General features: G+C 40.1%; 1 protein-coding gene across 1 annotated transcript; it reads right to left on the minus strand.

The window, feature by feature from the left end:
• Positions 1-2,362: 2,362 nt before the first annotated feature.
• On the minus strand, positions 2,363-3,668 carry LOC149198633 (uncharacterized). The gene is made up of 2 exons (XM_089400321.1): positions 2,979-3,668; positions 2,363-2,410 (listed from the first exon to the last, which is right to left on the minus strand). Exons 1-2 carry the CDS (start codon positions 3,666-3,668, stop codon positions 2,363-2,365), a joined length of 738 nt encoding a protein of 245 aa, XP_089256447.1.
• Between the last annotated feature and the right edge of the window lie 22,136 nt (positions 3,669-25,804).

Consider the following 25,804-nt stretch of genomic DNA (forward strand, 5'->3'; position numbering starts at 1 on the left):
GATAGGGAGGGCTGAAAGGATTGCTTTGATGAGGATTGTTCTGCCCGCCAGGTTAAGCCAATACATCCCCCAACCCTGTAGTTTCCCTCTCAGCTTCTCAATTAGCTTGACCCAAACTTCGTTTTTGATTGTCTCTTTGGCCAGAGGCAGTCCTAAATACATAAAGTGAGACCAGCTTGATTGAGCTGGGATTTCCATAATTATAGAGATCCTTTGGGTTATGTATCTAGGAACATTCCAGGTATATATCATGCATTTGTTGTTGTTTAATTTGCCCCCCGAGGCTTGAAGGAAGAGGTCCAGGATGGCCTTGAATCTCCTGGCCATGAGGCTTGAAGCACCGCCTATTAAAAGGGTGTCATCTGCAAATAAGGAGTGATTGATCCCCTTGGCTCCTCGGATGATGTCCACTCCTGTTATTTCCTTTAACTTTCGCTTGTTTTCCAAGTGCAAACTTAATGTCTCTGCCATGATGATATAGAGGAAGGGGGAAAGAGGACAGCCTTGCCTCAAGCCTCTTGTGCTCTTGAAGGCTCTGCATGGCCTACCGTTGATTAAAGGAGCTGTCCAATTTTGGGAAACACATTCCATAATCCTGCTGGTGAAATGCTCTGAAACCCCGAAGTTTGCAAGCACAGTCCTCAGAAATGTGTGATTTACCCTGTCAAAGGCGTTCGCCATATCCAGCTTAATTATCATACCCTTCTCATTTCTAGCAACACTGCTGTGTATCGCCTCCTGAACCAGAATTACATTATCTGTTATGTGTCTCTTGGGGAGGAATCCTCCTTGGTTGTCCGAGATGAGTGAGGGAAAGATTTTTTTCAGCCTATTTGCCAGAATCTTTGTGATGATTTTGTATGAGACATTGCATAATGAAATAGGTCTGAACCTGTCAAAGGATTGAGGGTTGGGCTCTTTTGGAATTAGAGCAAGATGCGAAGATTTGATACTGCTGCCCATTTTACTTTTTGAGTGGAAATTTCTCACCATTCTTATGAAGTCTTTCTTGATGATGTCCCAGTGTGTTTTGTAGAAGCTCACCGTGAAGCCATCCGGCCCGGGTGCTTTGTCAAGAGGCATGCTATTGATTGACCACTCAACCTCTTCTATTGAGATTTCTTTGTCCAGTTCACAGTTTTGGGCTTCTGTGACCTTCCTCTCAATGATGTTAGCGAAATCTGTATTTTCTTGATAGTGGGGATCAGCTGTGAGTAGAGATTGAAAGTGTTTTGAGGCAGCCTCCTTGATTTCCCCTTTATCCGTTAGCTCTTTCCCTTCAAACATTATCCTTTCAATGTTATTTCCAGCTCTCCTTACTTTGAGACAGTTATGGAAGAACGAGGTGTTTTTATCCCCAGAATTGAGCCAGAGACATCTTGACTTTTGTCTTAGCTCTTCCTCTTCTTTACGGTGCTGATTGTACAGTGCTTTATACATCTCCCCTTCTTTCCTTTGGTCTTCTTCCGTTTCTTGGACTGCCTCTTTTTCCTGATTCCATTGCTCTAGTTTCATTTGCAGATCGTTTTTTGCCTTCCTTTCCTCCTTCACGTGATTCCTCGCCCAATTTTTTATGGCAACCCTCAGCAATTTGATCTTCGTTTCCCAAACGAAGTGCGGGGAGCCTGTTATCTCTGATCTCCAGATTTCTTTTATCATGGCTTTGAAATCCTCGCTGGAGTCCCAGACTTTGTTGTATTTGAATGGCAGCGGACCCAAGTCTTCCTCTTTGTCTAGATACAGCGCCACGGGTTTGTGATCAGAAATGAATCCCTGAATGATTGTGCTGCGAATCCTCGGAAAGTTGGCAGCTGCTCGCTCCTGTACGAGGATTCTATCAAGTCTTTCTTTGATATTGTTCCTGCCTGTCCTTTTCTTTGACCATGTATAACGGCCATTTTGGGGAGGAATGTCTATGAAATTGTGAGTTTGTATGATATCCTCCAGTTTTTCTCTATATGGGTCAATGTAAAACTTCCCTCCTAGCTTCTCCTCTGCGTTCCTTATTAAGTTCAGGTCTCCTCCTAGGAAGATATTCCTCCCTTGGGTAGTCTCAATATCTGCTGTCAAAGATTCCCAACAAGTAGCTTTGTCTCTGAAGTGTGGTGGGGCATACACATTATAGATTGTGTATTCCTCCTTCATATCTGTGCTTTGCATATCTATTCTAATCCACCATCTGTTTTGTTTGTTATTTATGAGATTCCAGTTACTTTTATTCCATATTACTCCTATACCTCCTGAGGCTCCTATTGCACTCATGGCTATTCCTTCATACTTTCTATTTCTTATCAGGCTGTTTTGGAATTCTTGTTCACTGATTTTGGTCTCCTGGAGTAGGAGGAAGTCTGGTTGTTCTGCTTTAATAAGGTCTCAGACTGCATTTGCTTTCAGGGAGGAGCCCATCCCCCTACAGTTCCAAGAGACCAAAATCATCATTTACCTGATTTATTGTGGATCCCACTTTTCTCCTTCATCTTCTCGCCACTTCCTTTGTTCCTGTCCAGGTATGTGTCTATTGGTTGCTGAGTCCCTGTAGTCATTTCTTTAGCTGCATTCTCATCTCTTATTTCCTTGTTTGATTTTCTTCCTACTTTTCTTGGTGGATCCGTGGCTGCTATGATTTCCTTTGTTTTATTTCTCGTTAGGATCCTTTCCACTGTTTGAGGTGGGGAGACCTGGAGGGGAGAAGAGGGGGAGGTTCTGGGGCCCTTGGGGGATGGAGGGGGGGATGAGGGTTCCTCTGAAGCTAGGGATTCAAAGGGATTGGAGGATGTGGGGATGGGAGGGCCCGAGCTTGAAGGATGAGTGGAGAGGATTGGAGTTTCAGAGGAGGGCTCTGCTGATTCAGGGGGAGGGTTTGACTTCTTTTTTTTCCTGACTATTTCCCATGCTTCCTCGGGGGTTTCGTTATTGCTATTATCTTCTGATCTAGATTTAGTGCACCTATTAGCAAAATGACCATACTCATGACATACCTTACACTTGAAGGGGAGCTGCTCGTAGTCCACCTGCTGAATGTGCGTCCACTGATCCACTTTGAGTTTGATTGCCTCTGGTAAGCCTTTGCCCAAATCTACTTCTACACAAATCCTTGCGCATGCATGCATATTCTCCTTTGGCTCCGATCTGTCCACGTATTTCCCTACTGCGTTTCCAATGGCCCGAACGGATTCATCACCCCAACAGTGAAGCGGAAGATGCGGGAGGCGTACCCAGACAGGGACTGCATTGGGAACGTCCATTTCTGGGTCGAAGTCAGGGGTCCAGCGGTTGAGATAAAGGCCTATGGTGTCCATGAAATATGGTCCGTTCCTGAAGATGTGGTTACGGTCCTCCACAGCTTCAAAAAGGAAGGTAAAGAAACCCCTTCCACAAAACCTTATTGCGATTTTTCCCTGGACCATAGCATTCCAGTTTCTTTCTACCCAGCGCTGAACCGTTCGAGGGGAAGGCCATAACCCCGTGAACTGGCCAACCAGGCCGCGTTCAGCCAGGGCCACAGCAGCTCTCCTTGGAAGTGCTGGGGGAAGAGAGACTTCCGGGATTTCATCAAGCTTCTTGACAAACTTTGAGGCTGAAGGCCGAATCCTTTCCGTGATATTCTCTGGGATAAGAGATGCAAAGGCTTTCTCTAGTTCAGCCTGCTCTTGAGAGGGTGGATCCATAGAGCCACACAGGGGCACTCGACGACTGGCGAGAAGATAGGAAAAGGAGAGGGCAGGAGGCCCTGAGAAGTGGGAAGCAGCGGGAGGCTGCTGACAGCTGCAGAGCTGCCAAAAGCGATCGAGAGGTCAGGGCGGGAGGCCCGAAAGGGGGGGAGCAGGAGGCCTCAGGCGGAGGGGGCCCGCAGCAGGATGCTGCAGCCCAGCAGCAGAGCTGCCAAGCTCGGGCAAGAAAGGAGGTCAGGGCTGCGGCCTGGAGTGGGAGATCGCCATCGCTGTCTCCAGAGTGATTGTAAATAAATTTTTTGGTTATTATTATGTTTGCTTATTGATAGTCGATTACACTGTTACTCTTGTATTTGATCTGAATTTATTAGTATTTCAAGTGTCGAAAGCAGTTTTCAATTCAAAATCGTAAAGTGTTGTCTTGTCTCCTTTTCGTTTTTTGAAAAGGAAATCGTTAGTACTGTTGCTTTGAAAGAAAGAATAGTTCGGATTTGTGCTTAGCATTCTTTTTGTCATTCACACATTAAGAAAGCGGAAAACAAATACATGCATGTGCATTTGAATTTAGATTACTTGTTGATTGCGATTTAGGATAGTGCATCTAGTGTGTGCTCTCTGCTCTATGTTGAAAGGATTTCATTTCTCTTTCCTTAGTAGCTAGGATTTTCATTGAAAAAAGAAGATTAAACGACTATTTATCATCTTAGATTGCATTTTAGGAATTGTATATCTACATCACACGGTGAACCTGAAAGGAATTTTTTTTAAGAAAGATCAACTGTAAAATAAATTTAATGAACATAAAAACTCTTTGGAACCTAACGCACATCATCTAGAAGTCTAGGCTAGAGACGTATTCCAACGTCGTAAAGCCTGGTAACTGTCGCTTTCATCGTAGGTTTGGTGATTCCTCCTCTTTGAGACGACAAGTGCCAGTACGGACTTGTGCTCCCACGTATCGTTGAGTATATATTGGGAGACCACAATAGGTTATATCCTTTATCCTTAGGAAGCCATGTCTGCTGCCTTATCGATCACAATGCACTGAACACGACATTCGGGAAGATTGACTGGCGTACCATAAAAAGTATTCTATAGTTTTGCGATTGGTTTGGTAATCCCTCTGTCTAGATTTCCAGAGTAGTCTCTTTCGTTCCTTTTCAGACTCCTTAAAGGAAAAGGTCCATCTGAGCACTTGTCACTTCAGTCTCATTAAAAATCGAAGGTGGCTAGAGTCATCTTTAGCTTTTTCTTGACTCTTAAAAATTGAAAAAGCAAGTTCTGTCAAAGCGTCTAAAATTTATTTTAATCGGAATAAAGTCACTATTCCCTCGTTGGTCTTAGGTTGAGAAAATGGAGTCCACCAACCAAGGATTTCCCCTTGGGGGAAGTCCTAGTCCTTTCTCCTCTTGGGGAGATGTTGGTGCACCTCATATGGCCACATTGTCCCTTCTAGGACTGACAATTGGCCTGTCGATATGGCTTTTCTTGACCTCTGTCATTCAAAGCACCATAATTCCTGAACAATCGAATCAGCAACTAGATGATACCAGAGTTTCCCCCCAACCTTCTACTTCGTTTGTCTCTCCCTCTCCTTCTTCCTCTTCGCTTGGTAAAGATAGTAAAACTAAAAACCAAGTAACTGAGAAGAAGAAGAAGGGGAAGAAGAAGAAGAAGAAGGAGCCAACGCAAAAAGGGGAAACCGTGCATTGTCTAGCAAAAATCCACACACTCCACCGTCCAAACCTAAATCTCCACGTGTCATTTGCAAAGGAGAACACTATCACTGAGATTTTCCTTGCATCCCACGAATCCTAAGGGACTGGTCTCCCCGCTTGCACCATCTGGTGTCGTCAACCTCTGACGATCATGTTGAAAGTACACCATTAACTAGTGAAAGCGAAGTCACTGAACAAAAAGGAAAATCTAAATTTCCCTGCAAACTTTGTGAAGGCGATCATGCCCTCCACCGTTGTCCCTTCCTGGATGAAGCTAAAAGAGTCTTGGATAATCATCCTATATCACCATAGCGACTCCCTCCTGGGTACAAGAAACTCTTGTCGAATCCATTGCTAGTTCAAAATCTGACTGACCCACCTTTGGAGTCGGTTTAAGCACCTATCGTTGAAGATAAACCCTCTGAGTCCACATCGGACCAAAGTCAACAGGTTGAGACGGAAGTCGACCCCATATTGACTTAAGAAGATTTACCTTCAGATGATACAGTCACCGAAGAGAATGAGAACAACACCGTTCAAATTCTTTTCGTAAACAAAGACTCCGATGAACATGGGGGAAATCTGCCCATTCCTTTACCACAGGAAGGAAATTCGTCAGAGTTGTATCTGGCCATTTATTCGGTCCCACCTCCAAGCAACCTAGTCATTTCCTTCGATTGGAATCTACTAGGCGGACCCCGTTTACCATCTAATATACCATTTCGAATCATAGTGCAAACTTACAAAATGGTCATGGTTGGTACCATCATAGATGAAGGGGCTTTTGTGAGCATCCTTTCCTCAACTTCTTGGAAAGCGCTTGGTTCACCATCGCTTTTTCCTGAGATGCGATATCTGACAGGCTTCGATAAAGGAACCAGTCGACCGTTAGGGATCTTTCCAAGTTTGCATATAACTTTGAGAAGGAAAACCGTTTATCTGAACGTAATGGTAGTCCAAGGACCTTTAGATTACAATCTACTCGTTGGGCGTGACTACATTTATAGCATGGGAGCCATCGTCTCCTCACTCTTTCGAGTAATGTGTTTTCCGCATGAAGGCAGAGTGGTCCAGCTCGTAGATCAACTTTCATTCCCCGGTTCACACATAGTTAATAGTAAAATGCCATCCCTAACAGGTCTTTTTGCACAAGGAATGTCTCATCAATCTCCAGTTTTCCCACCTGATGAACGCGAGTAATTTGGTGGTTGTGACTAAAACCCAGGGGGCATGCACCCTGGTCTGCTTCGGCAAGAAAACTTCAGGTATAGGGTAGGTTTCCGCAGAGGATATATGATTGGTTTGACACACCCGTCCATTTATGAAAATAGGATTAGACCGAAATAAAATACCTTTGTTAGAAGGTAGGCCTTTCCCGATAGAACAAATGTTTTGTCTGCAAATTGAAGGGTAACCTGGAGAAGGTAGGGCTTTCCCGATAGAACAAGTGTTTTTTCTACAAATTGAAGGGTAACCTAGGAAACTCTACTTCGCTATACCTGGGGGCATGCAAACCTTTTTGCGTGATAGTGAAAAACGACCATTTATTTTCTTAGTTTGTAGGTTCTTAACCCTTTAAACTCGTAGGATTGGTCGTTCCTAGCTTACATAATGAAAGGAGTCGGAGCATAATTTTGAATGGTGCAAGCTCCCTAAAAAATGAACCTATTGATGAGACATCCTTATTATACGATTGGCACGAGCATTTTTACGCGAAGTTCAAGCTCGTTAAAAATTAAACCTAGCAATGAGCATATCTTCCACCAGAGTTTAAGCTCATTAAAAAATGAACCCACCTCCGATAAATAACCATTGTGAATGATTATCATCAGCTTTTGAGCCTTGGTCATGTTCTTACCATCACCTCCACTCTGTTTTAGCTGATCATTCACCTCCATTTGATTGTTTAACTCTTTTGAGGAACAACTGCGACGAGTGATCCTATTAGCCACCTTCTTTACACTGCAGTGATTGGAAAGTTCTAAACCTTACCTGGAACCAGTTGCTATCTGAAAACATCACTCATTCCTCAAAAAACGAGTCTCCTTTAAGCTCTTTTCATCTGACTCGTAAAATATGAAAAGATTGCCGAGCAATTGGCCTCTCCAGTTCTTTAAAGTGATTGGAAGTGCTATCCCTCCTCTAGATTTTAATCTTTTTGGACCTCAGCGATTATTACACAAAAAGATCAAGCGTTTGTCTTGTTTAGCGCGTTAAAATTATCGAAAAGTCATCCCTTTTGCATTGTTTTATACTTTTTCGGACTTAAGGGATTATGTTACGAAAAAGGAATATTGGAGTCTTCTTTCTGTCTCTTTTTAGACTCTCTAAAATTGAAAAGGACTGAGTTATCCTTGTCGTTAAACTCATTAAAAAAATAGCGACAAACTTGTCCATTAAGACAAGAGCGAGTTTCACTGTCGCTAGGCTTGTTAAAACATAGTGACGGGTTTGCCCGAAGGGCAAATTATAGAACAAGCATATGTTATCCTCCTCAATATTGACAAAAATAAAGAGGTACTGGTAAGAAATGACTGGGGAAAATTGGGAAGAAAACTTGAAGAAACTTTATTGGTAGCAGGTTGCCCTTGAACGTGACACTTTCACTCCATCACCATGATTGAGTCAGGTTGGGTTATTCCGTTCACCGGTCATATCACCATTGGTCCACAATACCATCCACTTTTCGAGGTTAATGCTACCAATCCATTTCAGTGTTGCCGATATGTTCAAGAGAAGTCGCCTAGAGAATTCAGCTACCCAGCTTGTGTCTGATCCGCTACAATACCTTCGCACTTCATTCTTTCATGACCGCCACCCTGAACCTTGTATCCTCAGATTGTTTTCACCTCTACAAAATCATTTGCTCCATTCCATGTCGTAGATGTGGGATCCATTATTGCCCTCCTATTACGGGTCACTTCTTGTCGACATCAGCTCATTATCTAAGAAGCTGACCTAGGGACAACCCTTTCAGTACTTTGAAGCTTGTATGCCTCAATGTTAAGTTTCTCACTTCCAGTAACAGGTTTACACTAATGGCCTTCGACCGAAAGATTTTGCATGGTATTCGACATCAAATCATGTATTCACACCACGTGAATTGTACTGCACTACCTGTACTGCATGTCCATGAAAATGAACTTATCAAGTTGAGCATGGGAATTCCTGCCTCAGCTAGATCATGAAAATATTATGAAGATAATGTATTGTATTGTATCTTATTGCAGGTCACCTTCCAGTGCGAAAAACCTTGGATCCTCATTATAAAGCATTTCACCCGACATCAAAAGATTTACGACCTCATGCTTTAGGGGGCAACTATTTGGGCACTGCAACCCAAATCACATATGTCCATAAACCAAGGGTTTCTAAGTCCCTAAAAGTGTTGTTTCATACCCTAAAGGAGCAAGGTCAGCTTATTACATCATCTCCCAGAAGTTTTCCATGAAAAACCACTAAGAACTGGTCAAAGTAGGACCATACAGACTGCCCAGTGCAAAGGGTGTGATGCATCTCACCTACCACATGAAAAAAGTGCGATGCATACTGAAAAGCCCTTCTGTAAGGTGCGATGAGAAAGGGCAGACAAATTGCACAAGCAGTTTGCTAGGTGGAAGCCTAGAGAATCTTCTAGAAACTGCCCATTTGACACTTGCCTCTCTGAGTTCGCTCAGGGATGAGTAAGAGATCTAAAATATCCATTTGGAACTAAGAATTATCAGAGAGATGACACTAATCAAAGTCCTAGAAGCTGACTCACCCCCCTGCAAATATCTATAAATGGGTCCCTCATCCAAGAGATCCAAAGGTTGGAATTGGGTAATTTGCAAAGAGGTGCTGATGGTTTCTCTTTGAAGACATTGTTGGGTGATCTTGCTTTGTGTGAGGTGAAGAGGGCTTTCAAGCTGCGAGGATGGCGCTAGGTCAGACCAAGTGGTTGTAATCCTCTGTTCTACTACTTTTACTAATAAAGCTATTTGAGTTTTCCTCCATATTCTTGTGTATTTCTGAATATTGTGTTGATATATGCATTTGTATGGTCAATATATATCTGATCCTATATTGTTTACAGTGAAAGATCTCTATGCTTTGATGGTATTATGTTGCTGTGAATCTACAGGTGCTCTTTGAAGTTGGACAAGTAAGGAAGCAGTGGCGAGATTCTGTCAAAGGGGAAAGGAAACAAGCAAGGAGCCAAGCGGAGGACTGAAGTTGGTACTCTCTACTTCTTTCTCATCTCTCTCTCGTAAAGGAAAAACAAGTGACTTTAATTTGCTTGTTTCTAAGATAGCTACCCATCTTAGTGGGACTAACAGCTCTGAATAGACACTAGATTTCCTGATAACAGGTATGGATTGGGAAGCCTTCTTAGAAACAACTCTAAAATGGCATGAGGAAAATGCAGCATCTCAGTCCACAAGCACACCAAAACAACAAACAGAGATGGGGTCATCTAGCAAACCAACAGAAAATATTTAGCTACCTAGGCTAGAGGTCACCAAAGTGTATACGAAATGGCATATGCTAGTGTTTTCTTCTCACAAAGAGAAAGGGGCCAAGCCTTCTTCATCGACAAGGCAGGCATCAACAACATTTAAGGGTAAGAAGACAGTTGAGCATGAATTAGAGATCATTGATCTAGAAGAGGAAGATGAGATTTCAATCATAAAGCAGACCATCAGGGACAAGGACTACCAAATCAAGGAGCTAGGAATAAACATGGAAAGAGCCAAGTTCATTATATCATTCCTTGAACCAGAAAATAGTCAACTCAAGGCAAAAGAATTGATCTTAGAAAAGGAAAAAACCAAGTTATTACAAAAGGTTGGAAAAGGTAAGGAGATCATAGAATAAAGCGAGCATGAAGGATCAAAAGGTACAGGAAAGAGGAAAATACCAAGAACTAGAGGTCTCAAGGAAGCTTTGCAAGAGGAACAAAAACAAATATGCTCAATGAAGACCTTGACCTAGAAGAGAGAATTTCCCTTGAGGTACATCAAGATAAAGAATATTGGCTCAATAGGGTAAATGAACATTTGGAAAATCTCCTGGAGAAGACAAATAGAGATAATCAAATGCTCAGACACATGGCACATCATTATCAAGCTCAAAACATGATCGCCAATGTCAAAGTGAAACAACTCAAAAACAAGCTCAAGGAGACGAAAAAAGAGCAAAAGGATGAGGGAAACTTGGAGATGCTTTCTAAAGCATCCATGAAGCTTTAAAAAACTCATTTTTACACCTTCCCTCAAATTTTGAGCCAATTCTGAGCATTTTGAGAATTTTTGGTCTAAGTTCAGAAAATTGGCCTTTGCAGAAGCGTAGCGCCTTGGCACTGCGCTTTTTCCTCAGGAATTCATTTGAAGAAAATTTTATATTTTTGGAAAGGTCTTGGCATCCTCTAAAAATCAATTTTCCCAGATTTTGCAGAGGTGGCTTAGTTTGGTAGAAAAAGGCAAAATAGTGGCGAAAAACTAGCATTCTAGACCATTTTTTGACAGGTGCTGCGCGTCTGGAATGACCTTGGGAGAATGGATTTTTGAAGGTCTTCTCGTGCTCCAAATTAAGAAATTCAAAATTCTCTAGAAACAAGACTTGAAGGATAGTTGAATGTTCTCTTAGATTTCATTTTGACCCCTGGAAGGCACTTGAAAATCAGCTCAAAGTTGGCGCTGCGCTTCTCCATTTTTTGTGTTTTCAAATGTAAAATTTCATTGTGTAAAATTTCTAGTTTTTAGTCAGACTTGGTAAAACTCAAGATTCTCTCTGTAATGGCACAAGTTATGAGGCTAGGTGATGTAGGCATGAATAAATGCATATCATAGGTTGTTTTTGATGTTCATTAGGCCTCATAAAAGAAGAAAAATCCTAATCAAACTCTTCATGAGGTGTTTGAGTTACACCTTCTCACTCTCACCTGTTGGTTGAGAGAATATTGGAATCAATTCCTCCACCAAGGAATTCGACTCCTGAAGGTGGGAAAGAGGTCTAAAAGAGTCTATAAATACTATTTCACCTCAGGAGAAGAAGGTTTAACTTTTTGTGAAGGAAGGCTTGCATTGTAATCATCTTTCAGCTAATACAGATATAGGTTGTAGCTATTTTCAAGGAACTCTAGCCCAGTGAGTTCATGGTGTTTGTGCTTCACTCTTTTTGTTTTATCATAGTCTAAACATATTTTATACATTATATTTCTTCTCTTTATGAATACCTTGTGATAAAATACTCAGAATTCTTGTTTTTTCAAGCTCTGTTATTTAGGTTTTCCTAGTTATATGTTTTGTCTTCTTAAGCTAATGAAATAATTTTTTTAATGCTCATTAGTTTCTTCCATTCTATATTGTCTATACTGCACTGACACACACTCCAATTACACCATGGCTTTTGACATATAGATCCTTCTTATGCTTGCTTCTGTATTCCCACAGCCTAGACCTACTTGTGGCCCCAAACCCTAAGTTCAACAAACCCTTTAAAAACCAATTTTTCACAAACAAATATATATATATATATATATATATATATATATATATATATATATATATATATATATATATATATATATATATATATATATCTAGCCTAAGATTCATTTTCTTTAAAGTCATATCATTGATAAGAGACTTAGAGAGATCCCTCTCATGCTCAGTAGGGATAGCTACTGAGCTGAAGTGGTTTGAGGTTACCCTTATCGATTTCCTTTTCAGCCTAGGAGATTGTAAGGACTAACAAATTCAAAAGAAGAGGCTGCAGCGTGACAAGCGAATCGCGCGAAGGCAGAGGAATAAGAAGAGAATGGAAGAAGTAGAGAATGAGTTGCATGAGCTGAGGGAGAAACTCCGGAAAGAACAAGAGTTGCACCAACATGAGAAGGAAGCGAAACAACAACAAATTTAGCAGGGGGCGGATTACGTGCAGATAGACGAAGCAGCGCCTGTACAAGTAGTTGATTCTTCTGAACAACTGGCATTAGGTAAACAAGATGAAACCTCGTAGGAGCAAGACTTTTCTCATGAGATAGAACATGATCTTGAACAGTTGCATGCAGACATGGAGCAACAGGAGTTGGAACAGGACACTGACCTCATGCCTCACCAAAGAGAGGTCAAGTCCTACTTTAATACATCCAGATGATGAGCAAGTCTCAGATGACCAAGGAGGCACTGAGATCCTTGGTGGTCAACCAGAAGAAAAGATGCACAACATCTCCTTTGATGACCAAACATCCCTTGTGTAATTTGAAGAGCAAGTGATCGTGACTGATGTGCACAAGCATCTAGATGCATTGACCGATGCAAATAGAGTGTATTCCAAAGCCACTAGCTCAAGTGTTCATTTTCTCATAGCTAAGAATGAGTGAATGGCGAAGGAACTACAGGTGGCCAAGCAGGGAGGATACTTGGTAAAAATGTCTGCCCGAGTTGAACTGAAGAAGGCAATAGTAGATGAAGTATTGTCCTTGGACACAGTTATGCGAGCATTGTACTCCAAGTTTGGTACTATGCATCAGGCAGTCGTTCATCTCCACGGATGGCAGCAACAATGTGCAAGAAGAGTACGCATCTTGAAGAACATACATACTGCTGTTGATAACGTGAGAGCATGGACGATGAAGTATAAGGGAGCCCCGCTTCATTTGCTAAAGATGATGAAGGCAAATGCAGTCGAGCTGCAAGCAGGTATCCAGAGTTAGATCAAGAATTATGATGACCTACCTCAACTCATCACTAGCATACAGAATTCCCATACACGAGTATTCAAAAGCATGGCAGTTATAGTGCACACTCATACAATCCCATCACTTGGGACCCTTACTCAGGCGAAGACAAAGGAGCAGGTCCAACAGGAGCTTGACTCATACTTCGACGAGCTGACATCATGCACAAGTACGTTGCTAGTCCAACCACACTAAAGACAATGATGCACATGCTCATAGACGAGTTGGACAAAGGAGCCCGTGCAGTGTACCCAGATGCTATGGAGGCAAGGTTTAGGTTTCAGACGGATGTCACAACAGAACACACAAACACTCTCAAGGACTACCAATATTGGCATTAATATGTCACTATTGATCAGCATGAGGATGTCGAGCAGTTGGGCTTCTATGGTTGTCTAAGTTTGAATGATGTATAGTTTGGCTTATCCAAGCCATTGTTCACATGGGTACTTGTGCATTGTAATGTTGAGTCATGTCAAGTGTAAGTCAAGTGTCAAGAGTGGATGTAACAATCATAGAGTATGTGAATAGTCATGAGGGTATTTGAATGGTCACAAAGGGGAATGTCAAGGGTCACCCCACCCATTTCTATAAATAGTCCATCATAACTCATTGTATAGGATTTTGGTCATCCAAGCTTCTACTAAGACTATCTTGAAGAAGGCTTGGACAATATTGTAACGTGCCTTGGCTTCTCCACTGCACAGAGCTAGTACATCTCTTTGGAGGAGCAGGTGGATGTGGCTATAACGTTCCACTGTTGGGGCTAGCAGGTTTACATGGATGTATTGTATGATTGTGACTTACACTTCTTTATATAATAAGAGCCAACACATTTTCATGCATATGTTATTATTGCAGTTGGACCGCTCTAGTTTCTTTAATGATATGTGTTGTTTAACTTACGTACTTGTGTATGAACTGATTCACATGAAATTATAAGAATCTTGTTGTTAATGTGTTGCATATGTTGTTAATGCTGTCACCATCCGTGTCGATTGCTCTACTGGACATCAGATATGCCTTTCACTTGAAACTTGCTATAAAAACTGTCACACTCATCTCAGACTGATCCATGACTATTGTACATGTTATCTTACCTTGTATAATGTGACTGCCGCATCCGAGTGGATTGCTCTGCCAGAAGCTATGCATGTCCTTTGTGTTGTGTGTTCCTAGCGGAGTTGGGACCGATCCCATTCAACCTGGAATTCACCTTCACCTCCTCCCTTCGAAGTTTTGGAACCTCTCATACACCTTCCTTGACTCACAGCATCAGTCACACCCTTGTTACTAACAGAGTTATCTTACTTGACTCTATGCGGCATCGTGGTCAAGGAATTACCTTACGATCCACTGCTGGGACTCCTACACAAAACGGTCTGAGGTCTAATTGGGACTTCTTATCAGGGAGATCCCTTTGACATGTTGGTGGGTCTAGCACCATCAACAATTACATATAAGCTCAATAAGAGCATGGAATTTACTCTTTGAATTTCCTAAGAAATGAGCAAGAAACTCATTCTTTTAATTCACAAAAAATAATATTTCTTTTCTTGACAAGTACAAAGATTGAAATTACATTTACAAATTCCGAACCTAGTTACTCTTTCTTCAGCAATCCCTCTTAACTAGGGAGGTATTTACAATGGTACTTGGTTAATCTCAATCTAAAGAATTTCTCATAAGAAGAATCAGATTGGTAATCTCATCTGTATAGCATCATATCAATCAACATTATCATAGTGCAAGGCCTTGACTAACAAATCGATCTCTCCATGAGACCATGAGCTATAATGCTGGTGAGACCAATGATTTATAGACACCTTCATCATTGTCTCTCAAGGTACATACCCACCCGGGTGTTCACTGAGTATGACCTTCTGGGACTATTCTTATCTTGGGTTCCATCCCTCAAAGAATATCAACCCTCATGCCTACTCTTGTCTTGGATGCCCTACACATCCTCAAAGAGTATTAGGTTCCAGATGATTACCCAATCCTCCCATTATTTCTTCCCAAGTGAAGGCAAGAATGTTGTGTCTAGCATGTGTGTACGTTTCCATTCATGGTCTATATCTAGACTTACGACTGTTAGTCCTGGTGTAGTGCATGACACATGACATGGAAAAACACAATTGTCACTCCTTTGTAATTAGGGGTGATCTTAATTCAAACTTCCTCTTAATCAGGGACTTATCAAAGGTCCCTCTTACCAAGGGATTCTCCTTTTCATCAACAACTTCTTCTTCATGGGTCCTTCAGTTTCTTGATCAACTTATTTCCTTGATGTCATAAAATTCAGTTGAGATTCATTCTTGTAGGGCATAGGCCATCCATCACTTTCCTTCTTGGTTCATCACATTATTCCTTTCTTCATGGAAAGTGGCCTTCTTGATACATATCAAGAACCTTCTTCATATGGCTACTTTTTCATCATTATTTCTTTCAAGGATTTCCATCCACCACATGAATGCTAGTTGTACTTGTACTTACAACTCTTGTTCTAGTAGCCCTTCATGAACTCATCCAGATATTATTCAGGAAATCAAAGCATAACAATAAATCAAATAGTACCTTACGGGATGGTTCTTTATCATGAAATCTTCCTGTGGGTATCAATATCCTGCATACATGTTGGCACATCTCCCAAAGTTATCCATTGTGAAGGGTCTCCTTCTTTTTAAACTTTCATCAGAGTATTCACATCCTTCTGTGAGATTTCCTAGTCAAATCTTCTTGGTCTATTGGATGTTGATTGCCTTCATCATGGTTGCATATCTCACAATATCTTCCTTCCTTACTCATTCCATTCTAGGAGCTTTCAATCAAAGTTTCTTAACTGTAGTCAACCACATCATACTTCATTTGAAGACATATTATGTTGATTTTATTTTAGCATGACTTGATGCCTTCCTACATCCTTTTAGAGGAGGAGATTCTTTTTCTCTTGATCATGCTTCTCAAGATAGAAGTAATGATCCATGTTACCTACAACCATACGACATGATATTATAATATTAAACGCAAGCATACATACCTTACTTTACCTTCAGGTCATCGAGGCTTCTTACAACATCTTCCTTAATTGAAGAGATCTTCAATACCTTGATCTGCTTCATGTCATCACATCATTATCCCATGAATTCCATAAGTTGGAGTTCCTGATGAAACAATTTCTCCCTCTCTAGACTAGTGAACCCTTCGATGAGGATTCCTTCAGAGAATCTTGAGGATCTTGCATATCTCTTTTTGATAGATGTTTCCTTTTTGCCGTAATGTATGATGAGGCTTGTCCTGGATGACATCTTTCTTTCCTTCAATGTTCAATGAGATTCCTAAGAGCTATGTTTGACTACCATGGATTTTGTCTTTCATGATTCCCATGGTGATGTTACGAGTTCTTTTTTCTAATGCTTACATGATGCCATGATGCATATTATTATCATCGTCATATCTTATAGCACAAGATTTAGGAGCTTAGGATGGGACCCTTTTTGTGAGGAATACTATCTTAGTCATATGAGATATTTGTTACTTCCTATTTCCTTGGCTCTTTTCTTTAGCTTTCTCCATCTTTCAGTGATATGAGCTTCCAAAATCATTCTATAGCATTGAGTCTTAGCTATACTTATTCTATCTTTCTTTTCTTGAGGACCAAGATTTTGTGTTGGTCTAAGTGATGTGACCTTTTTTAGTATAATTTTAGAGAATATATCTTCTAGGATTTCATATATATCTCTTTATGTCTCCTCTTTTAGCATGTGAGGATATTTAATTGATTTCATATGATTCCTATGAGTCTCTTGATACGTTCAAGTATTGTTTGACCTTCAGAGACCTTTCCAGAGACATCAATGATTTCTCTTTTCTATGAGGATTATGACAATCCTCCTTATTTTATGCAAGGAAATTTTTCATGAGGACTATGGCTATCCTTCAATATTTCTATTTTCTTGCAAAACAAAGTTATTAAACCAAAAACAAGAAAGATACTTACTTGGCATTTGAAGAGGAGATCTTCACATTAATGCTTCTTTTGCTTGAGCTTCTCATCATGAACCACTAGTATCCTTTTACCAAAACTTCTTTGGAAACCTTCTAGCATCATGCCATTTGTGATCTTGACATCACCAGGTTCAGAGTTGGGCATGGAATCCCCCCAAGGCATGTTTTTGGGCTCAAAGCCCAATTTTTGACCGAATCTAGTTGTAAAGCTCCGCGAATCGCGGGCGTGAAAGTATGATAGAATCACAGGGTTTTCCGCCCTAGTTTTGTAATGTAATTTCGGCTGGATAGACCTACCCATGGTCCGCGGACCATGGGATTGTATAAATAGAGCAAGGCTCTAAGTCTAAAAAAGGGAGAGACAATAGAAATAGAATAGAAGCATGAGAAGCCTGAGAGGTTGAGTCGCAGAGTGAAGTGTGTCTTTGGGTCATAGAGTAGGAGAAGGCTTTGCAACTGAGTGTGCAGAGGCCTAGTAGTTTGCAACTGAGTGCGCGGACCCCTGCAGCTGAGTGCGCAGGGCGATTCGAGTCTGTAACTATGGAAAGAATTAATAAAGATAAGTTTGGTTATAATTTTGTGTATCTGTTCTTGGGCTAATGCATGATTGATATCATTTGCAAATATACTGTTTATTTACTGTGCGCACCTGTATGAATGTTTTATGTTGTTAAGTATAACTTAAAGCACTCCAGTAGGCAAAGATAATTAACCAACATTGGAATATAAGCAAGGTATTGGGTAATAATGTAGAGTGCGATGCTCAACCCCCGGGTGGGGCTACACGAAGGCAGTCTATCAGGCTGCGAGGAATAGGAAAGTGTGCAAAGCAACCTGCGTGTAGGGACAAACCGCGGACTAGTCGAACTCATCAGACATCTCTAGGGTGCGGAAACTTGGTTCTAGCACCCCACCATACTACTTCAGGTGAGACCTCAGTCTGTGCTCCACGGATTGTTGCCGAAAGGGCCAGTAGTACCGGGATTTGTTTGGTCAATTAACTCCGAACCTGGGATAGGCCCCAACAAGCCAACATTTATGATCTTGGGATCATCTTGACTCCCAATTCATATTTAAGGTATTTGAGCACATTGATGACATTCTAGTGATACTACTATTCCACAAGTGAACTTTTTCAATATTCCTTGGAGTGCATCAACAAAGACCTACATCGAGCATTATCCAAACCATGATAGTGATATAGAGAGGATTATGTTTTGAGCTAAGCATTATGCTATTTAAGATCTGAGATTGTGACAAGTATTTTGTTATGACACTGTATCGAGATAGTGATGTCTTTGTGTATAGCGGAACTGTATAGAGAGACTATCTTATCACCAAAACTGCCTTCTTGCAGTGACTATATTGAGACAATGGTATAATATGGATTTTGAGAGGCACTTCTTGGATCACATATTACAAGACTGTAATTTATCTCATAGAAGGTCCAGTGATCAAGAATTGAGGATCTGAGGAGTGGTACTGATATATTACATCAAAATGAACATGAGTTGAGTGCATGACTGTAACCGTTGAAGTTGATATTCCATGCACTGTTGTAGACTTTCTCCTTCAAACATTCCAACTTGCTTTGATGTCCTCAAAGACAGACCTTTATATGTCTCTTTTCTGCCCTTCCTTAGATTGCAACCATATCTCTGATACCATATCGAAGAATCTCCGGCTAATGGGATTAATGCGATTCTTCTAGACTTGATAACAATTTGTGAAGTGATTTTATAATTTATCTTAGTTTCATCTTCTTCTTGTTATTAGTGTGCGTGATTGCTTCATCAAACTGCTATCAAAACAAAGAGACAAGAACACAAGATGTTTGTCTTTCTGCCAGGGCCAAAACCTCCCCCTCTTAGAGAGGAAAACCCACACGTAATTATTCTTATAGAGATTCCAATTGACAAACACCAAGACCATAACCATTGACCTACTATGCGACTCTCAAGACACTAATCCTCTTATGTGTCATTGCTGCAATCATAATCATTGTTGCTTCACCGAGGTCATCATTGAGATATTCAAAGCTGCTTCTATCATTGACATCATGACTGTGCATTCACTGATATGATCACTGTATACTTCTTGAAATCATCATTGTACATTCACTTAGATTATTATTGTACTATTATGGAGATCATATATGTACCAACAAAATCTTTATACTGAAGATGCACCAAAATCTTTCATTATAATGATGATTTCATAATTATATCTTCATGAAATCACTCTGTCGAGATTATGACTACGTTCAAAATATGAGACAAAGTGTATCTCTATGGGATCACCAAGATCCTTGTCATCACACTTACGCCTTGACTATTCCTAAAGAGTATGTAGGGTGTGTACCGAGACCATGCCTTCAAAACTGAGACCATACCTTCATCTTGAGACAGAGACTGTGATTTGTATGTATCATGACTTCGTTTAGTATGCCGAGACTGTGATCATGAGGTGGCTGAGACACATAAATGTTATCACTGTATTTACCCATCCGAATTATCCTCCTGTAGTGCGAATCACAGAGATCATACCCTTCCAAATATTGTAGAGGATCCTCACTCCTGTAATGCAGATCCTTGACTTGTAGCTACCATCTAAAACTTCAGAGGAATGCGTGTTCTATTCTCTGCTTTTGCATAAACCTTAGCCGTATATTTATAGTGGCTAGGCTAAGAATTTGAGTCGACATGACAATGTGAATGGTTGTGAATTCTTATAGAGCCGACATGACTGTTCTAGTTAATTCATTTGGAGGCCGACATGACTGTTCTTAATAATTCATTTTGCTTGCTGCCTTCTTCAAGGGGATGGCGCTTGTCTTGGAGGGCTTTGATCTAGACACTAGGTTGACTTATTTACATTACATATAAGCTCAATAAGAGAATGACATTGACTTTTTGAATTTCCTAAGAAATGAGTAAGAAACTCATTCTTTTAATTCACAAAAAATAATATTTATTTTCTTGACAAGTAGAAAGATCAAAATTACATTTGTAAATTTCGAACCTAGTTACTCTTTCTTCAACACTCCCTCTTAACTAGGGAGGTATTTACAATGGTACTTGGTTATTATCAATATGAAGAATTTATCATAAGAAGAATCATATTGGTAATCCCATATGTATAGCATCATATCAATCACCATTTTCATAGTGCAAGGCCTTGACTAACAACTCCATCTCTCCATGATACCATGGCTACAATGCTGGCGAGACCAATGATTTATAGACACCTTCATCATTTTCTCTCAAGGTACATACCCACCTGGGTGTTCATTGAGTATGACCTTCTATGTTATGAAACCAGCTCACAAAAAGATAGAAAAGAGAGATCCACGCCTTAGAATTCAGCCTCTTCGAGGGGGCAACCTCCTTTACATTACATAAATGAACAATTCTTGGATGATACAAATGAAAATACCTCCTTTCTATATATAGGAGTCTAAGTGGTCCCAATACAATCAAAGCCTACATAACAATAATATTGTAGGGCACAACAATAACAATAGTGGGCTTCTATGTGGCACAATAGTAACAATATGGGGGTAATAGGGGCACACCAATATAAATAAGGGGTATAACTACAATAGTAATGGGGTAATCAATAGTATTATAGGGACCCAACATGCCCCTCTCCTTCAAAAAAGTGTTGTCCTCAACGCTTGACTAGTTCTGGATACTTCTGCATAAAATTCTCATCCTCCCATGTGGAATCTTCAGCGGATAAGTTCTTCCACTTGATAAGATACTCTGAAATTGATCGATTTCGTAGCTGTCGAGTTCTTGTTTCTGTGACTGCTTCCGGTTCCAATATAATTTTTCCTTCCTCATCAAGTTCTGGCAATATTGTTTGAATTGGGAGCTTGTCACCTATAACCTTCTTTAAACATGAAACATGGAAGACTGGGTGCAATCGAGAAGCTGTAGGAAGCTCCAATTTGTATGCCATAGTACCAATGTTTTGCAACACCTTGTACGGACCATAATACTTTGGTGATAATTTATTATCCTTCTTAGCTTGCTTTAGGGACATTTGCTTATATGGTTGTAGCCGTAGGAATACCCAATCACCTACATCAAAACTTCTTTCACTGCGATGTTGATCTGCCTGTTGTTTCATTCTATTTTGTGCCAACACGAGGTTATCCTTTAAGAGTTGGAGGACTTGTTGTTGATGTTCGATGTGATGTTCCACTGCCTGAACCTTAGAATTTTCTCTTAAATATGATGTGATGGATGGTGGTTGATACCCATAAAGTGCCATAAATGGGGTCATTTTTGTTGCTGTATGGAAGGAAGTGTTATACCACCATTCAGCCAGAGGCAACCATTTGACCCAATGTGTCTGTTTATCATATACAAAGCAACGAAGATATCCTTCCAAACATTTGTTTACTATCTCAGTTTGCCCATCAGATTGAGGATGATAAGATGAGCTATGAGCTAATTGAGTACCAAGACAAGAAAATAATTCTGTCCAAAAATTTCCAGTGAAAATGGGATCTCTGTCACTTACAATAATCTTTGGGTTTCCATGTAGCTTTTGAACTGTTTCCATAAATGCAGTAGAAACTGTACTGGCTTTAAATGGATGTGATAATGCACAAAAGTGTGCATACTTGGTAAGTCTGTCAACTACCACCATGATGACACTCTTTCCCTCAGACTTGGGTAAACCTGTGATAAAATCCATTGAAACCTCCTCCCAACGTTGGCTTGAAATGGATAAAGGTTGTAATAGACCCGGTGTCTTAATTGTTTCAACTTTATTTTGCTGGCAAACCAAACATTCTGCCACAAAATTTTGAATATCTGATTTAAGGCCATCACAAAAAAATTCCTTCTTAACCCTGTGGTAAGTTTTTAAAAATCCTGAGTGCCCTCCTAAGGGAGAAGTGTGCAATTCCATAAGAATCTTTTGTTTTAGCTGGGAATTCTTACAGAGGTATAAGCGATCTTTGTACCATAACGAATCATTTTTCCAGCTAAATGTATCAGAAGTACTGGAATCTTGTTGTAGCTTTCGAATAAGTGCCCAAACTTCTTTGTCATTCTTCCATTCCTCCCTTGCTTCGTTTATCCAATCTGGTTGGATAATAGAAATGGCACACAACCATGCTTCCACATCCTCATCCTTTCTTGAGAGTGCATCTGCCACCACATTTTGCTTCCCTTTTTTGTAGATGATTTCAAAGTCATAACCCAACATCTTTGTGACCCACTTTTGTTGCTCTTCAGAGAATAATCTTTGTTCTAAAAAGTATTTAAGGCTATCATGATCCGTTTTTACCTTGAAGTGTCTTCCCATTAGGTAGGGTCGCCATTTCTTAAGTGCATGGAGTATTGCCAACATTTCCTTCTCATAAATAGCTTTGCTTAAAAAATTTCCCTTGATTGGACGACTTTCAAAAGCAATGGGTCTTTCATCTTGCATTAGAACAGCACCAATTCCATTTCCTGAAGCATCACATTCCACAATAAAGGTTTTTGTGAAGTCCGGTGTAGCTAAGACCGGTGCTTGGCACATTGCCTCTTTAAGATGTTCAAAGGCCTTTGTTGCTTCCGGAGTCCATGAAAATGAATCTTTCTTCAATAATGTTGTTAGAGGTGCTGCTATTCTCCCATAATTCTTAACAAACTTGCGATAATACCCTGTCAACCCAAGAAATCCTCGCAAATGCTTTATGGATGTGGGGATTTTCCATTCCTTAATGGCTTTAATTTTGCTAGGGTCTACCTTAACTCCTTCATGAGATACAATATGAACCAAATATTCCACCTCCTGGACTCCAAAGAAACATTTGGATCTTTTTGCATATAATTGTTTCTCCTCCAATAGTTGTAGCACCCTGTCAACATGTTCAACATGATCCTTCCAAGACTTGCTGTAGATTAGTATATCATCAAAAAATACTAACACAAATTTTCTAAGGAATGGTTTGAAAATTGAATTCATCAAACCTTGAAATGTTGAAGGTGCATTGGTAAGGCCAAAAGGCATGACCAAAAATTCATAATGACCCTCATGAGTTCTAAATGCCGTTTTTGGAATGTCTTCAATCTTCATTCTGATTTGATGATATCCCGAACGAAGATCCAACTTGGTGAAGTAAATTGATCCATGCAATTGATCTAGTAATTCATCAATAACATGAATGGGGAACTTATCTTTAATAATGATCTTGTTGAGATCCCTATAATCTGAACACATGCGCCATGATCCATCCTTCTTGTGCACCATTACTACTGGAGCTGAGAAAGAACTGTGACTCGGTTGAATTATACCAGCCTCTAGCATTTCTGCAACCATACGTTCAATTTCACTTTTTTGGAAATAGGGATATCTGTACGGCCTGATGTTTGGAGGAACACTTCCTGGAATCAGATGAATAGCATGATCATGATCACGCATAGGTGGGAGACCCTTGGGAGTCTCAAATACCTTGGAATGATTGTCCAAGACTTTTTGGAGATCTGGAGAAATAGATGATTCCAATGTGGAAACATCTAGCGAGCATAATTGTGCAATTACACCTCTTTGCTCCTTTTTTAGAAGCTTTGTCATACCATGAGAGCTGATTATCTTTCCTGGTTTCCCTGCAATACCCCTTAATTCAACTTCCTTTCCTTCTGTAGAAAATTTGATGAAAAGTTCTTGAAAATTAAAAGTTATTGTACCCAAGGATTGTAGCCATTGGACTCCTAGTACAACATCCGCACCTCCCATTGGAATGGAAAGCATTGGGCTAGTCAATACATATTCTCCCATGGACAGCTTGATATTATGGCACTTTCCAGAACAATTTATTGTTCCTCCATGTGCAATCATCACTTGACACTCTGGTGCTGGATATAGTAAGCAATTCAATTCTTTTGCTACCCTACAATTAATAAAATTGTGGGTGCTTCCTGAATCAATCAACACTATTACCTTTTTCTTCTTGATTTGTCCTTCTATCTTGATCGTTTGAGGAGTGGTAATTCCCACCAATGCATTACAAGATATGGTCGGATTTATTTGTTCTTCATCTAGGCTTTGTTCCTGGAGTATATCTTCTTCTTTTGACCTTTCTTGCTCCTTTTCTTCTTCCTCTTCACAATCTATGTAGAATAATTTCTTCTCAGCACAATTATGACCTTTAGTGTATTTGCTATCACAACTGTAACAAAGCCCTTTTTCTCTTTTTTCTTCCAATTGTTGTGGTGTCAACCTTATAGGTTGTGGAAGAATAGGGGCAACAACACTTCCATCTTTATAGTTGTGAGTGGTATGCTTCCTGGTTGCCATAATTTTGCTTTCCATTTTTCTTGCTAACCTGAATGCCTTCTCTAATGAATATGGTTCCCAAAGGCGAACATGATGTTGAATATTATCCTTTAAAGACCCTATGAACACATCAATCTTATGCTCCTCTGGAATATCTTTTACCCTTATGTTCAATTTTTGGAACTCCTCAATGTGCTCCATTACTGAACCCTTTTGTTTGAGACTTATCAATTGGCTAAAAAAAGTGTTGCTTTTTGTATCTTCATAATGTGCTATCAATTCTTCCGTAAAAATTGCCCAAGTGATAAATTGTTTACGAGAGCAAAGCCATTGATACCATACAAACTGATTTGGTTCCAAATATACAGTTGCCATACGTACCTTTTGTGCGTTTTGCACATTATTGAGATCGAAGAATTGCTCCATCTGTAATATCCATGTAGCGGGATCCTTGCCATCAAACTTCCTCATATCAATTTTTGGAATATGGTGATTCTTCGATCCAACATTAGCATCTATGGTATCATGATTAACATTTCTTTTGTTTTCATCATGATTTTCCTTTACTACCTTTTCACCATTAGTGACCCTTTCTTGTAGCAACTTCTTCAATTCTTCCATGTCTGTCTTCATATCTATCTTCAAATCTGCCATGTCTCTCTTCAAGTCTGTCTTCGAATCATCCATCTTAGCTTCCATGCCCTTTATCTTAGATTCCACGCCATTTATCTTAGATTCCACGCCACTTATCTTAGCTTCTGTTAGCTTTTGTGAGCGTGACATTTGTTGCACTTGTTCTTGTAATTTTGATATATCATGTAGCATTTCTTCCTCTTCTTCATGGGTCATGCTAGAGCTTTCAGGTTCCTTACTAGGTGTTTGCATTTTCTTTCCTCGGGGCATCAGTTACCGATAATAATGCTTAACTATGCCCTTTGAATTCCGTTAAACCAAGCTTACACAAAAATTTAAAAAAAAACTACACACCTTTTTTTCACTTTATAGAAGCCTGATATTGAATCTGATGTATCTCTGTAATTTCCAATCATCCAGTTATGAAATTGCTACCTGTAGTAGCCTTCTGCGTCCTTTTTCCAATGCCACAAGTCTGGGCCAAATTCGATTCTCCAAGGAAGAGTTATGTGAAATCTCCCACAGTGACTTGCTTTTAGACTGGTTCAGTAGAGCGAACTTGTACGACGTGCCACGAGTCACTGTTTCAACCTTTGAATCTAAAACACACACAAAAGAATCTACAGTCCGTCCTCTTTCTGTACCTTTTTACGAAATTTCAATCCGATCCTCAGAGAGAGAGTTATGACGATTTTACCCAGATCACCTGTTTTGAATGTAATTCAGGAGTCTGCAAAAAGGTCAACTTCCTCAGATCATATATCCGAAAA

Source organism: Pinus tabuliformis, chromosome 2_1 (genome assembly GCF_031772625.1).
Source record: "Pinus tabuliformis cultivar Carrire ecotype Pingquan chromosome 2_1, CPIR1, whole genome shotgun sequence".
Lineage (NCBI taxonomy): Eukaryota > Viridiplantae > Streptophyta > Pinopsida > Pinales > Pinaceae > Pinus > Pinus tabuliformis.

Bases quoted from the DNA above. Each gene is read 5' to 3' on its own strand.
- LOC149198633 (XM_089400321.1), bottom strand. From the start codon at position 3,668: ATGGATCCACCCTCTCAAGAGCAGGCTGAACTAGAGAAAGCCTTTGCA. The intron at 2,411-2,978 runs GTATGTCATGAG...TTGGAACTGTAG, and splicing joins AGCTCCCCTTCAAGTGTAAG to GGGGATGGGCTCCTCCCTGA.